Source organism: Kryptolebias marmoratus, linkage group LG5, assembly GCF_001649575.2.
Source record: "Kryptolebias marmoratus isolate JLee-2015 linkage group LG5, ASM164957v2, whole genome shotgun sequence".
Lineage (NCBI taxonomy): Eukaryota > Metazoa > Chordata > Actinopteri > Cyprinodontiformes > Rivulidae > Kryptolebias > Kryptolebias marmoratus.
The window spans coordinates 9,406,188-9,418,280 of record NC_051434.1 but is presented as its reverse complement, the minus strand read 5'-3'; the positions used below and the strand labels follow the sequence as shown (position 1 = coordinate 9,418,280).

Below are 12,093 nucleotides of genomic sequence, written 5' to 3'. Positions count from 1 at the left end.
ACACGTTTGGGATGAATTAGAGCAGAGACTGAGAGCCAGGCCTTCTGTCCAACATCAGTGTCTGACCTCACAGATGAGCTTCTGGAAGAACGGTCCAAAACTTCCCATAAACATTCCTAAACCTGTGGAAAGACTTCCCAGAAGAGTTGGAGCTGTAAAGAGTGGGCCAACATCAGATTAAACCCCGTGGATTAGGAATGGGACATCACTCAAGTTCATTTGTGAGTGAATACTTTAGTCTTTGTAAGTGTTCCTTCTTCCTCTCAGCTGTAAGCAGGTTAAAAGGTCACTAACCCGGTCAGAGAGGATGTCCCCTCAGCTCAGCCTGAAACAGACACACCCATTGTTTTTCATGAGTCAGAGTCATTCCGGTCAGCCGTTCGGTTCTGACACAGGTTTAACCATTTTACGTCGAGAAGCCCCCAGCTTTCCCTTCGCCGCCAGCTGCTGTTTCGGCGAGCCCTGCCTGCCTGTCGCTTTAAGGCTCCGAGCGGCTCGGCTCGGTGAGTCACAGCCCACGCTGCTCCCCCCCCAAGAGTCCACGCACGCACGCACAACCCACATCCTTCCTTCCCAGCTGCAGAAGTTGTGAATGGAGGCCCGCCGCGCGTCTTCATTCACAATAAACATAAAAACAATTAGCTCGGGCCTTCCGGTCTGCCTGGAATCAAACAGCAGGGCTGAAAGGGGACAAAAGAAGCACTTGTGCAAAAAATAAAAAAAGAAGGATTTAATTGAGCGATTTAGTTTCAATCAGGAGGAATTCTCCCGGGCTATGGAGCACCTATTTCCTCAAACCTCTGAGCTTTTAAGTGTAATAAGGAAACATAATGATTTTGTCCATGTGGGCTAATTTCACAATCTCCATTTGGACCAGATTAATGCTAAAAAAGGTTGTTTTATTTCTTTCATTTTGCCTGCTTTGGCAAACCTGCAGTAAAAAAAGAGCAAATGTCTCTTTGGAAGCCTGATCCAGGACCTGAAGTTGTAGTTTTCTAAACATGACTGATGACTGGAAGAAGCAGATGAACAGACAATCGGTCGAACCTTCAGGATGTGACTTCCTGTGAGACCAGAGGGGACAGAAGCGTCACTGAATTTACTCTAAACTTACGTTAAATGTACAAAATACATGTACATAAGACTTGTTTGTCAAAGTCTGGTAGAATTATCAACATTCGTACGGCTGGTTTGGTTTGCAGTCCAACCTTTTTTGCGTACTTTGTGCTGTTTCAGCTCATTCAGCAGACAGGTGCTGACTCTTGTAGTTTTTGTCTTTTTCAAAACTTTATTTACAAATGTTTTCCTAACAGAAAAACACTGAGATCTCTACAGTTCCTTTAGAAATATTGTTTCCTTCAAACTCTGCTTTAGAACATGTTTTGTCGACCATTTTGCTACTTTAGCTTTTAGCTGTTGTTTTGCTACTTTTCATTTTTAGCTAGACTTGACTGCTTTAAGCTTCCAGATATTCTTTTGTTTTTTGCCATAATTGTACTACTTTTAGCAAGCCTTTTGCTATTTTTAGCTTTAAGCCGACCTTCTACTTCTTTTAGCTATTATTTTGCTACTTTTAGCTGCTGTTTTGCTACTTCTGGTTAGACCTTTACTATTTTTAGGTTTTAACTTGCCTTTTGCTACTCTTAATTAGTATTTTGCTACTCTCAGTCTTCAGTTAGCAGTTTTTGCAGCTTTTTTAGCTTTTCGTTTGAGCTTTAACCTAGTGTTCTGCTTCTTTTAGTTTAGCTTCAACAATTCAGTTTCCTCTTTCGGAAATTTCGGCAAAGCCATTCGGCACTCAGCATTCTCACGGTATTTTTACAAAAAAAGCAACTTGTTATAAAAAACAAAATTACAAAAACAAAAATAAACATTAATTAGTAGCCTTACATTATTAATTTCTAAGTTACCGTCTGTCTATAACAGTGTTTATCGTTTGTTAAAACAGTTTAGAAACAACAGAATAATGTTAGGATGTTTATAAAAATAATACCTAACATGGCTCAGGGAGGGTTTTTTTCCTTTTGCCCCGTAAGTTTGGTCGCCTAGCAACTCGGCTCTGACGTCACCCGTCCCAGCGCGACCCTGCTGCTCCGTCTTTGATTGGAGGGAAACCCCGTGGACGAGCGGGAGCGCGATCGTCAGCTGTGCGGCCGGCGCCATCAGGAGGAGCGACACCGACCAACGACTCTCGCAGGTTACCGCGCCTTTATTTGCCTCTCCCAGTCGGTGTATCTTTGTCGGGTTATCGGCGGTAGCAGCAGCTCGGTTGTTGTTGGGTTTATTTTGGGGTGGTGGTGGTGTAAAACGCTCCTCTCGGTTCCGCATCGACAGCCCCAGCCGTTGAGGAGGAGGTAGGTGGAAGTCATTGATGCTGCGTCGCTCAGTCATTGTTCGGCGCTTCCCATTCAGGGAAAGCGAGCCCGGGCTTCCGTGTTTTCCTTTTTCTTAATCTTTTTATTGTTTTAATCGTGGTTAAATAGGCGCTGTTGCGTGAGTCCGGTGGTATTTTTATTCATGCGTGTGTGTGACCCAAACCGAGTAAAGCGAGCGGCTCCGTTTTGTTCCGGAAAGCGAGAAAAGGGCGTTCACTGTGGGCTGAAGTCAGCTCGGCCCCGTTATTATTATTATTAATATTATTCATATTTGTCAGCTATTCTTACATTCATTACTGAGGATAAAACATCTAAGACGGATTTATCTTAGGGTGTGTGTTCTCAGAGGGCAGGTGTGTGTGTGAGAGCGAGAAACTGGGTGGGCGACATTCCTCAGAAGGGCGCAGGTGTGTGTGTGTGTGTGTGTGTTTTGCAAACCTGGAGTGACTCAGATTATCCTACAGGACATTTCTGACTTTTCACTTGAGCCTGCATGTTCAAAATGTTAAAAAAAAAATCCGAATTAGACAAAGCTAATAATGAGAGTAAATGACTACTTGTTGTCCTTAATAACTAATCACGCAATATTTAAGTGTTTAGTCCAACATTTAGAGTCAAAATTAACCTTTTAATTGATTAATCCCAAACCTATATGTATTTATCCAACTATTTGTCTGCAGCCTTTAAAAGACATAAAAAGCTTGAACGGAGCCACAAAATCTACTTGACTCTTAAAATATATATATTTTATTTATATATATTTTTTATATATATTTTCTTGCTTTAATTCTATATATATTCCTAAAATACAGTTTGTCGTGTTGTGAATCTGTGTTTGTCGTGTCACGACGAACACAAACCTAAATATTTTCTACAGAAGTAAACGGCATGTTCTTTTTTAGTTTTATTCAGACTTATAACCGGACTGAGTGTTTTGGGGGGGGCAAAATTAATTATCACACTTGGAGATAAATGAAGCTTAAAACTGCTCAAGTCTTAAAAAACAAACCCTTTATGTGGTTAAGCTGCTAATGTGTAGATTTTGCTTGAAAAAGCAAATCGAACTACGATTATCCCAAAATATTCTGACTGCTGAGGAAAAAGGTTAACAGAAATGGGTCGTAATTAGCAGCTCCTTGCCGCTGTTGCCACGATAAACATTTTAATTTGGCACAATTAACCTCTGCGAGTCTGACCACCACATAAACAAGATTTATGAGTTTTTAGATGATCAGTCGGGATTTACTTCTTCAGGCAGGTGCATCAGATATCGTCTGGGAGCGTTAAAGCTGAAGGTGGTTTGCATTTTGTTTATTCTGCGTGAAGATTTCCATCACTAAAATTATCGTTTTTGTTGGGTTTAATAGACGTCGAATAGGTAACAGCGCACTGTCAGAAGCTGCTTATTTATATCTGCAGTCCCAGCGTCTTAAATGGGTCGTTGTGTAAATTTATTGTGCAGCTACACTTTGCTGAGCGCCGTTATCACCTGTTGTATTTTTAATGACTTTAATCCCGAATAGATACAGTCACAAGTATAAATCGAGGGTGATAAATGTCATTAAATAAACACTTTAGCAAACGCTGCTGTGATCAAACTTTCCAAACCGTTATTAGAAAGTGAAGCATTAATTCGTTAAGCAGCATGAACGGCTGACCCTGTGATGTTCCTCACATCTATTTGGAGTCGATTAAGTTGTTTTTTCTTTTCAGCCACAGAATTAAAGCTCATCGATAGTAGGATCATGTTTTCTTGCAGTCCTCTCTGTCATTCGAAATGACTGAATCGCTCATTGACCTCTGCTTCCTGTGCTGTTCCTTCCTTCCTTGTTTCCTTCCTCCCTCAGCCCACACAGAAGCCATGGCAGACAAGGCGGATCTGGTTCAGAAGGCCAAGCTGGCAGAGCAGGCGGAGCGCTACGACGACATGGCCGCCGCCATGAAGGCCGTCACAGAGGAAGGCTCGGAGCTCAACAACGAGGAGCGCAACCTGCTCTCCGTCGCCTACAAGAACGTGGTGGGGGCCAGGAGGTCCTCGTGGAGGGTGGTGTCCAGCATCGAGCAGAAGACGGACAGCTCCAAGACCGCCCTGGCCAAGGAGTACAGAGAAAAGATTGAGAAGGAGCTGAACGACATCTGCAAGGAGGTTTTGGTAAGAAGGGGGGGTGGAAGGAAGTAGATGTTTGCGCTGCGGCTGGTAGACGGCTTTCTGCAAGATAAGATATCTGTGGCAAGTTACCCCAGCAGCCTGATGGCGTATAATCTGACTGTCAGAAAAACAAAAGACACCCAGAACTTCTAATTTGTGCCACGTCAAAGTTTATTAAAGCCCGAAGAGGGGTGATGAATTTAAACCTTCATCTGAAGAAGTTAAAGGACAAATTACACAACCTCTTAAAACAAGCGCCTAATGATTCACCGGTGACGTCTCACCTTTAAAAATCAGTTTAATATAAATAAATAACATGCGTAAATGGGAAAACTTAACTGGGTTTGTGTTATTGATGCATATGAGACTAGGTGAAGCGTTATTGTGTCTCATTTTAGAGGCTTCTCTCTCTGAACTGATGTTCAGACGTATTAGACGTTAATGACACATGAATTAATTAAGAAGTGACCATCTTTGTCCAGTTCTGTGTCCCTTAAATTAAAACAAAATGACTTCAAATACATCAGTAAAACCAACAGCTTGTATTTTAAATGAGCTGGACATGAAGTTTGATGTGCTGAGTCAGTAAGGTTTACGTTTGTGCAGAAAGAAAGAAACTTAGCCGCCATGTTTGACATGTTAAAAGTGTCTCAGCCAAACCTACTGAGTCGTCCTTATTGGAGACAAAAGGAAATATAAAAGTGTATTTATCTAATTTAGATCGAAGCCCTGTGATTAATTTGAACAAAGTCTCTGGTTGTCAGAATGTCTCTATGTAAAAGTGCTAAAACATTTAAAATAAAATGCTAATTTTACTGAAGACCTTTCCTTTTCAACAAGCGTCCCTCTGATATAAACACCCTGGCTATGTCCGTCCGAGCAGAGGCAGCCGTCGGTGTGTCTGGGTCTCAGAGATTCAGGTTTTAAAGTTGCGTCCTCTCGCCCTGCAGGACCTGCTCGATAAGCATCTCATCCCCAAAGCGACGCCTGCTGACAGCAAAGTCTTCTACCTGAAGATGAAGGGGGACTACTACCGCTACCTGGCTGAGGTGGCAACTGGCGAGAACAAGGAGGGTAAGCAAAGCACTGAGTCTGCGGCGTTTTAAACTGGCTTCCTGTTTATTTTTTTAAAAAAATAAACAAGACATGGAGACGGAGACTCTTGGCCCGTTTCAGGTGTTTGAGTGCCAGAGTGCTGACATCCTCTTCGTCCTTGACCTACAACTGCCAGCCGCGGCGCAGGCACGGGCTGCTGCCGCTGCGTTGTCATGGCAACAGGAGTGGCGCCAGGGTGTTGGCTGGCGCTAGTTGTCAGGAGGCATTTTTTTGAGCTTCTGCAGCGACAGTGCCCCCCTTTTTTGTATTCTTTATTTTAGATGAACTAAATCACTTATTGCTGCAGGTTAATTAGATCTCCTTCAGCGTTGTATTTTGACTAAATAAAAAACCACAAAACATTCAGTTCTTTCTATTGAAAGTCCATAAGGAACCTTTTCGGGTGGCTGGAAGCCCGGTTCAGTCATTGATCCATAACTCTATAATCTGGCTCTTTCCTCTTGTAAATCATTACCGGGTGTTTTCCACTCGGGTATGGATTATCTGGGACGCCTCGTCATTCTCACGGGGTTTATCCGAACACATTTGTCCTCTGTTCAGAGCTTGACGTTTAATCTTTCTGTAAAACAATTCAGTTTAGAAGACACAATTATGTGTTTGATGTCACGTTTGTCCTAATTAGTTTCTGCGTCGCTGAATGGATGTAAACATCGACCATCGACTCTTAGATGTTGCTCGATGAGATATGAGTTTTTCTGCACAATGCCTGCTTTATTACTCGTCTTTCCTCCTTTTCGAAGCCATCATCAAAAACTCGCAAGAAGCCTACCAGATGGCGCTGGATATCAGCATCAAGGAGATGCAGCCCACACATCCGATCCGTCTGGGCCTGGCGCTGAACTTCTCCGTCTTCTACTACGAGATCGTCAACTCGCCCGAGAAAGCCTGCCAGCTGGCCAAATCGGTAAGACTCCTCCTTTACACACAGCTGAGTAAATAACCATGACGGGGGGTGTACCACAGGTTTGGTGTTATGGTGGTCAAAAAGGTTGCAAGCATGTATTACATAAATTAGACTAATGCAAAATGTAACTATTGCTACAACCAGTGCAGGTTTTTTTGTTTCTAAACCGTTAAATTCTGATCCAGATCCAGCCACGATGGGCTGTTTTGTGCTCTTAGAGAAATCACCACCTTCATGTTTTGTCGTTGAGAAGAAAACGGGGGGTTTCCCCTCCTTTGTTTGTCTGACTGATGGCTCAGAGCGTCACCTGAGAGGCACCTGCTCTGTCTCTGACCAGACGAACCACAGGAAATGATATGATGGAAAACTTCAGTTGGTTTCTGAGCTGCAGCGTACCTTGACACTGACTCATGCTTACTTTCAGGGGTCCAGTTTCAAGTTCGTCTCACTGTCTTTTAAGAAAAAAAACAAGTTGTTTTTAAAGATTGTGGAGTGCTGCTGCTTAGTTATGTGTCGTTGCAGTTTTAAAAGGTGGTTTTAGTAATGAATGGCTGTGTTGGTCAATTAAAATAATAATAATGGCGTAATAACCTTCAGACCTGTTTGTTAGTACAGTGTGATCATAAACCCTACTCCTACCTGCTGATAGTTCTGCCTGCAAACATGATTAAAAATCAACATCACGTGTTTAAACTTCAACTTTCACACACTGATCTTAGTAGGAGTGTTTTTAGCCATGCAGTTCCTAAAAGCTGACGAGCTGATCCAGAAATCATCCCCGCAGTTGTGGACTTGTAGCGTTACAGTAATGATTTCACAACCAATCAATTCTTTCAGTAACTGAGAGGATATTTCATGTTCTTCACTGAACATGTGGAGGAAAACCCCTGACCCTAAATGACTCTAAAGACCTCCATGAGAAACCAGGAAGTCGGCTTTCAGTCATGTGGTTGTGTGACGAAAATGGCGTCATTTTCTTCTCGTAGAGGCTTCGTGACACAACTGTTTCTCACAAGTGTTTACGCCAAGTGTCGTGTGATTGGTCAGAAGCAGTTGTGGGCGTGTTTATGAGCTTTAATGGAGTCATTTCGCTTCTCCTGCTCTGCTGAGAAGCAGCTGGAGGCTGTTAGAAAATCCAGCCGTCTTTACGACTCTTTCAGCAAAACTTATAAACCTGTGAACTTAAAAAGACTGCAGAGACACAGGCGGCTCATCGTGGCTGTGACTGTCTCAGTCGATTTAATAAACACGTCTGGTCTCTGTAAGGGAAGCAAAAATTTGTACGAAGACAGGAGAGTTGAGAAGCTGGCGGGAAGGAACTTGTTTTAACGCTGCTGGGGGGGTTCCTGGAAGTTCCGATCCCAGTGTCTCGTGGACGATGAAAGGTGTGTGTGACACCGACTTCTCGATGTCTTATGGAGTATGCTGGAGCCTTAAAACACAGGTGTGACACTCAGTTAGACAGAGGGCCAATCTCAGTCAATATTTACCCAAAACATATAAACTGGCTTCAGTTCTTTCGGCTGCTCCCTTCTTTAGTTGTCGCCACAGCGAGTGAACTCACACGAACGATTTGGCGAATGTTTTACACCGGATGTATTCCTGTCGCAAGGCTCGAACCTGCGGCCTCAGGATCACAAGACCGCCGTGCTGACCACCAAACCACCACAGCCTCTTTTCAGATAGAATGTGTCAAAATATTGAAATAGAAACATAATTAACTTTTTCTCCAAGATACATTAGAACAACATAACTTATTGATCAATATTTAAGACAAGTCGGTGTTTCTCATTCCTTTCTGTCTGTCAACATTTTAATTTGAAATTGGGGGACAAAATCTGACTCTCTATTGCTCCTTTTAGCTCATGACTGATACCTGACACGTTCTGTTTGTTGTTGCATCAAAATCAAAGATTACTAAAAGACTTTTTTTCGTCGTCTTCAAAGTCTGCGAATCTTGATGAGATGTTCCGAAGTTCGCTCCAGGTTTTGAAGAAAGAAAAAAAAACTATAAAAGTTTTGATCGGCCACAGACTGGTGGGCCGGTTCTGATAAAATATGAGGTTGTGGTTTGCATACAGCTGTAAGAAGGGCCTGGAGTTTGACACACGTGCTGTAAAGCGTAAATTCCTGCTGCACGTGAACGCACCACACCTTTTAAACGACACAGAGTTCGTATCTCCGCCATGAAAAGTCTTGTTGTCAGTGGTGGTGAACAGATTTCCTGTCAGGACTGAAAGCCCCTGTTGGACGCTCTGCTTGTCTCCGTCCCCTCCAGGCCTTCGACGAAGCCATCAGCATGCTGGACTCCCTGAACAGCGACTCGTACAAAGACAGCACCCTGATCATGCAGCTGCTCCGCGACAACCTGACGGTGAGCGCCCCTACTTCCTCCGTTTCACTCGTCTTCTGCTTCCCAGAAAAATATACTAACCCCCACGGCTCTTTGTGCTTTTTGTCTTTTTAAACTCAGCTGTGGATGTCGGATGCGCAGGGCGAGGGTGAGGGCGAAGGAGAAGAGCCGGAGCAGCCGGCGGAGAAAAACTGAGCTTCGGGGGAAAAGAAGGGAGAAACATTAAAAAAAAAAAAAACAACAACAAAAGACGACACATTTTTTACCTCTCACCAGCCTAAGTTGTGTGCGTGGTTGTGTGTGCACATACATGCACAGTTTACACTTCACTCACAGTGTGGAAAGTACAGTGTGTGTGTGTGCAGATGCATCGAAGTGTTTGTGTGTGTGTGTGTGCGTGCGTGTGTGTATGAGCATGTCTACAGAGAAAAGAATGGAATATATTTGTTTTTCTTCTGAACATTGTGTGACCCCCACCCCCCACTCCGATGTTTGTTTGTTTGCTTTTTGTTGTTGTTTGTTTGCTTTAGTCCAGATGAGGTCCCTCCTTTAGCTCCGCCCCCTCGACGTTCAACATCATTCAGTGTAGCAAACCGCTGCTGTCGCAGGAAAACAAACCAACCTCTTAACTGCCTCCGAGGAGAACTTGTGTGGTGTTTTTTTTTTGTTTTTTTTACTTGAACGTTTTCGCCACCTCTGCGACGCAGATCGCCCCCGGAGCCACTTCGGAGCGAGCGGCGCTCCGTCTCTCCGTCCCGCCCTGCCGGTGTCCGGTGTAGCGGGTGGTGTTTTTTGTTTTCTTGTCCTGGATGGTACGCATGTCGGTTCAGTGGGTTCCACGTCTTTTTTCCATCCACGTGTTTTTTTTTGTTTTTTTTTTAGTTTTTGAGTGAATGACCACTTACACTTTTTGTTGAGAGGATTATATTCTTCGGTGAGATGTCTAAACTATAATTTCCTGCTTTTTATTTTTATTTTTTCGTACCCTGTAAGGTAAAGGCAGCCTAAGATAACCTGAACTTGATTTAATTAAACAAACAAACGGCTTGATACTGTAACTTTTTGATATTTTCTCTCTTCAGCGGTGCAGAGGATACTTTTGCCATTTGCTATTCTGTGGCTTTCTACTCTTTTTCTATTCAGGTATTTTTTTGTATTGTTTCTTTTTGTGTATTTTATTCCCTTTTGACTCCTGGAATGTGTGCGGTTCTCAGTAGTACGGTGTGAGGGTTAGACTTAATATAAACGGGCAGTTTTTGGCTTAGGATTAACCTTAACCTGGTGGTTTAAAGTAACATTTATCCTTTTTTATTTTACTTTTTTCTTTGAAAGTGCGTCATGAAAAGATAAACTGAAAACCATGCTGAATATAAAGTGGTCGTTAAAGTAACTTGGTAGAGAGCTTCGTTAAAGCCATTTCGTAGTCACTAGTGCCAGTTTCTTCTAATTACGGTATCTTGGTTTTTAAAGAGGTTGGGATTCAGAAGTTACACTTTGAGTGCATTTTTTGGTTTTGTGCTTTCATGTAAGTGGAATTAAAATGTTCAAATTAAGTGTAGCCGACTCCTTTTCTGTTGCAGTTTGATTCTGTCTGAATATTCTGTGATTTGCTCGTCACGAGTTTCTTCTAGTCTGTTTTGAAGAAACAAAAACTTCACAGCGCCTGTGGCCTGGAAAGGTGAAGCTGGGTGGGGCACACACACAAAACCCAAGATTCCTGCTTTTCACTGACAATGCTGCCCTCTGCTGCTGCTGAAGATGGAAACATGCCGCGCAGAAAACAACCAGAACATTTCCGCTTTAATCCAAATAAAGAACCAAAACCCCACCCATCATATTTACAGTAAATGAAGGAGTTCTGTGTATTTCGGAAGAAAATCAGCGAATAAGAACTTGTCGTTTGTTTATTTTAAACCTTCTGTCCGATAAAATGCAGACATGAAACCCTTTACACCATACGTCATTTAGTATTAATCAGGGCTGAGCGACTCGTGCCCTGAATTATTTCATGCTTTTGTAAAATAAGAGAAGAATTATGAAATGAAACCTCTGGTTTGTTTTTCAAACATAAACAAAAAGAAGACAATTTCTCCACCTTGAAGGTGTTTTGCAATCAGTTTTTCAATTTCTTGTATTTGTCCAGGTTTTCTAGCGTTTGTCACTTTTTGTTTGTTTTGTCTGAACATTTAGTTCTTCTGTAGCTGTTCTCCTGTTTTGAGTTTTGTTTTAATTTCTCTGCAGACTTTGGGTGATTTTTAGCCGCTCTTGTATCAAAATGCTCAGCTCAGTCAGGAGATGGATGATATAACTTGAAATTTATAACTTTTACCCTTTTCAGAAATTTCACTTGGTTATTTTCCCCATAGAAATGCATCAAAATCTCTAAATCCTGTAAAAACATTCGGAAAACTGGTGCCGGAAATGCTCCATCTTTGTCTTTTTTTTTTACTGCTGTTTGCTTTTCTTTTAACTTTTAGCTACCCTTCTGAAACCTTTAGCTTGCTTTTAGCTGTGTTTTGATTTTACTCTGCATTTTGTTACTTTTAGCTTGTAGCCAGTGTTGATATTTTTAGCTAGCCTCTTGCGACTTTCAGCTGGCCTTTTGGCTACTTTTAGCTTCTAGCTAGCCCCTTGTAACCAAACTTTTGGCTTGTCTTTTTCTATTTTTAGCTGGGATTTTGGTTTTCTTAGCCTTTTGATATTTTCAGCTAGCCTTCTGCTACTTCTGGCTAACCTTCTGATTCCTTCAGCTAGCTTTTTTGCCTTTTTTTCTCCTTCTTTTTAGTTCCTCACTTTCAGCTTCTTCAGCAAACTGATCATTCAGCTCCCAGCATTCATACTGCACTTTTGCAGAAAATGCCATTTTTTTCTATTTATTTAAGCCATTGTGTTAAATTTTGATCTGGTTTTAAATACTTTTTTCACCTCTACATTTCCTAACTATCTGTGTTGTACATTATGCAACTTAATTTGGAATATAAAGCCTTTTTTATGAGCCATATAGTCCCATTTGGTGACTCAGCCATGAGTAAATCATTTTGCTATGACTAACTCGTTCAGTTCTCAGGAATAGTATTATTTGGAGAAGCTTGACATTGGACATTGCTCACAGGCTGCCTTAAAAATCCTATTCAGAAAAAAACCCTAATCGTTTTTCCTTAACATGACTTAACTGTGATTTGATGTCATTAGTCAT

At 42.1% G+C, this 12,093-nt stretch overlaps 1 protein-coding gene across 2 annotated transcripts; it reads left to right on the top strand.

The window, feature by feature from the left end:
* Positions 1 to 2,045: 2,045 nt before the first annotated feature.
* LOC108241206 (14-3-3 protein beta/alpha-B) lies at positions 2,046 to 10,450 on the top strand. 2 transcript variants are annotated; one of them, XM_017425215.3, is made up of 6 exons: positions 2,046 to 2,197; positions 4,223 to 4,527; positions 5,475 to 5,598; positions 6,381 to 6,544; positions 8,823 to 8,918; positions 9,018 to 10,450. In XM_017425215.3, the coding sequence occupies exons 2-6, from the start codon at positions 4,237 to 4,239 to the stop codon at positions 9,090 to 9,092; spliced, it is 750 nt and encodes a 249-aa protein (XP_017280704.1). In that variant the 5' UTR covers positions 2,046 to 2,197; positions 4,223 to 4,236; the 3' UTR covers positions 9,093 to 10,450. The 2 variants fall into 2 exon arrangements, with proteins under 2 accessions (XP_017280704.1, XP_024863406.1); XM_025007638.1 differs by lacking the exon at positions 2,046 to 2,197 and adding an exon at positions 2,204 to 2,354.
* The last annotated feature ends 1,643 nt before the right edge of the window (positions 10,451 to 12,093 follow it).

Bases quoted from the DNA above. Each gene is read 5' to 3' on its own strand.
- LOC108241206 (XM_017425215.3), top strand. From the start codon at position 4,237: ATGGCAGACAAGGCGGATCTGGTTCAGAAGGCCAAGCTGGCAGAGCAG. The intron at 4,528-5,474 runs GTAAGAAGGGGG...CTCGCCCTGCAG, and splicing joins ACATCTGCAAGGAGGTTTTG to GACCTGCTCGATAAGCATCT. The intron at 5,599-6,380 runs GTAAGCAAAGCA...TCCTTTTCGAAG, and splicing joins AACTGGCGAGAACAAGGAGG to CCATCATCAAAAACTCGCAA.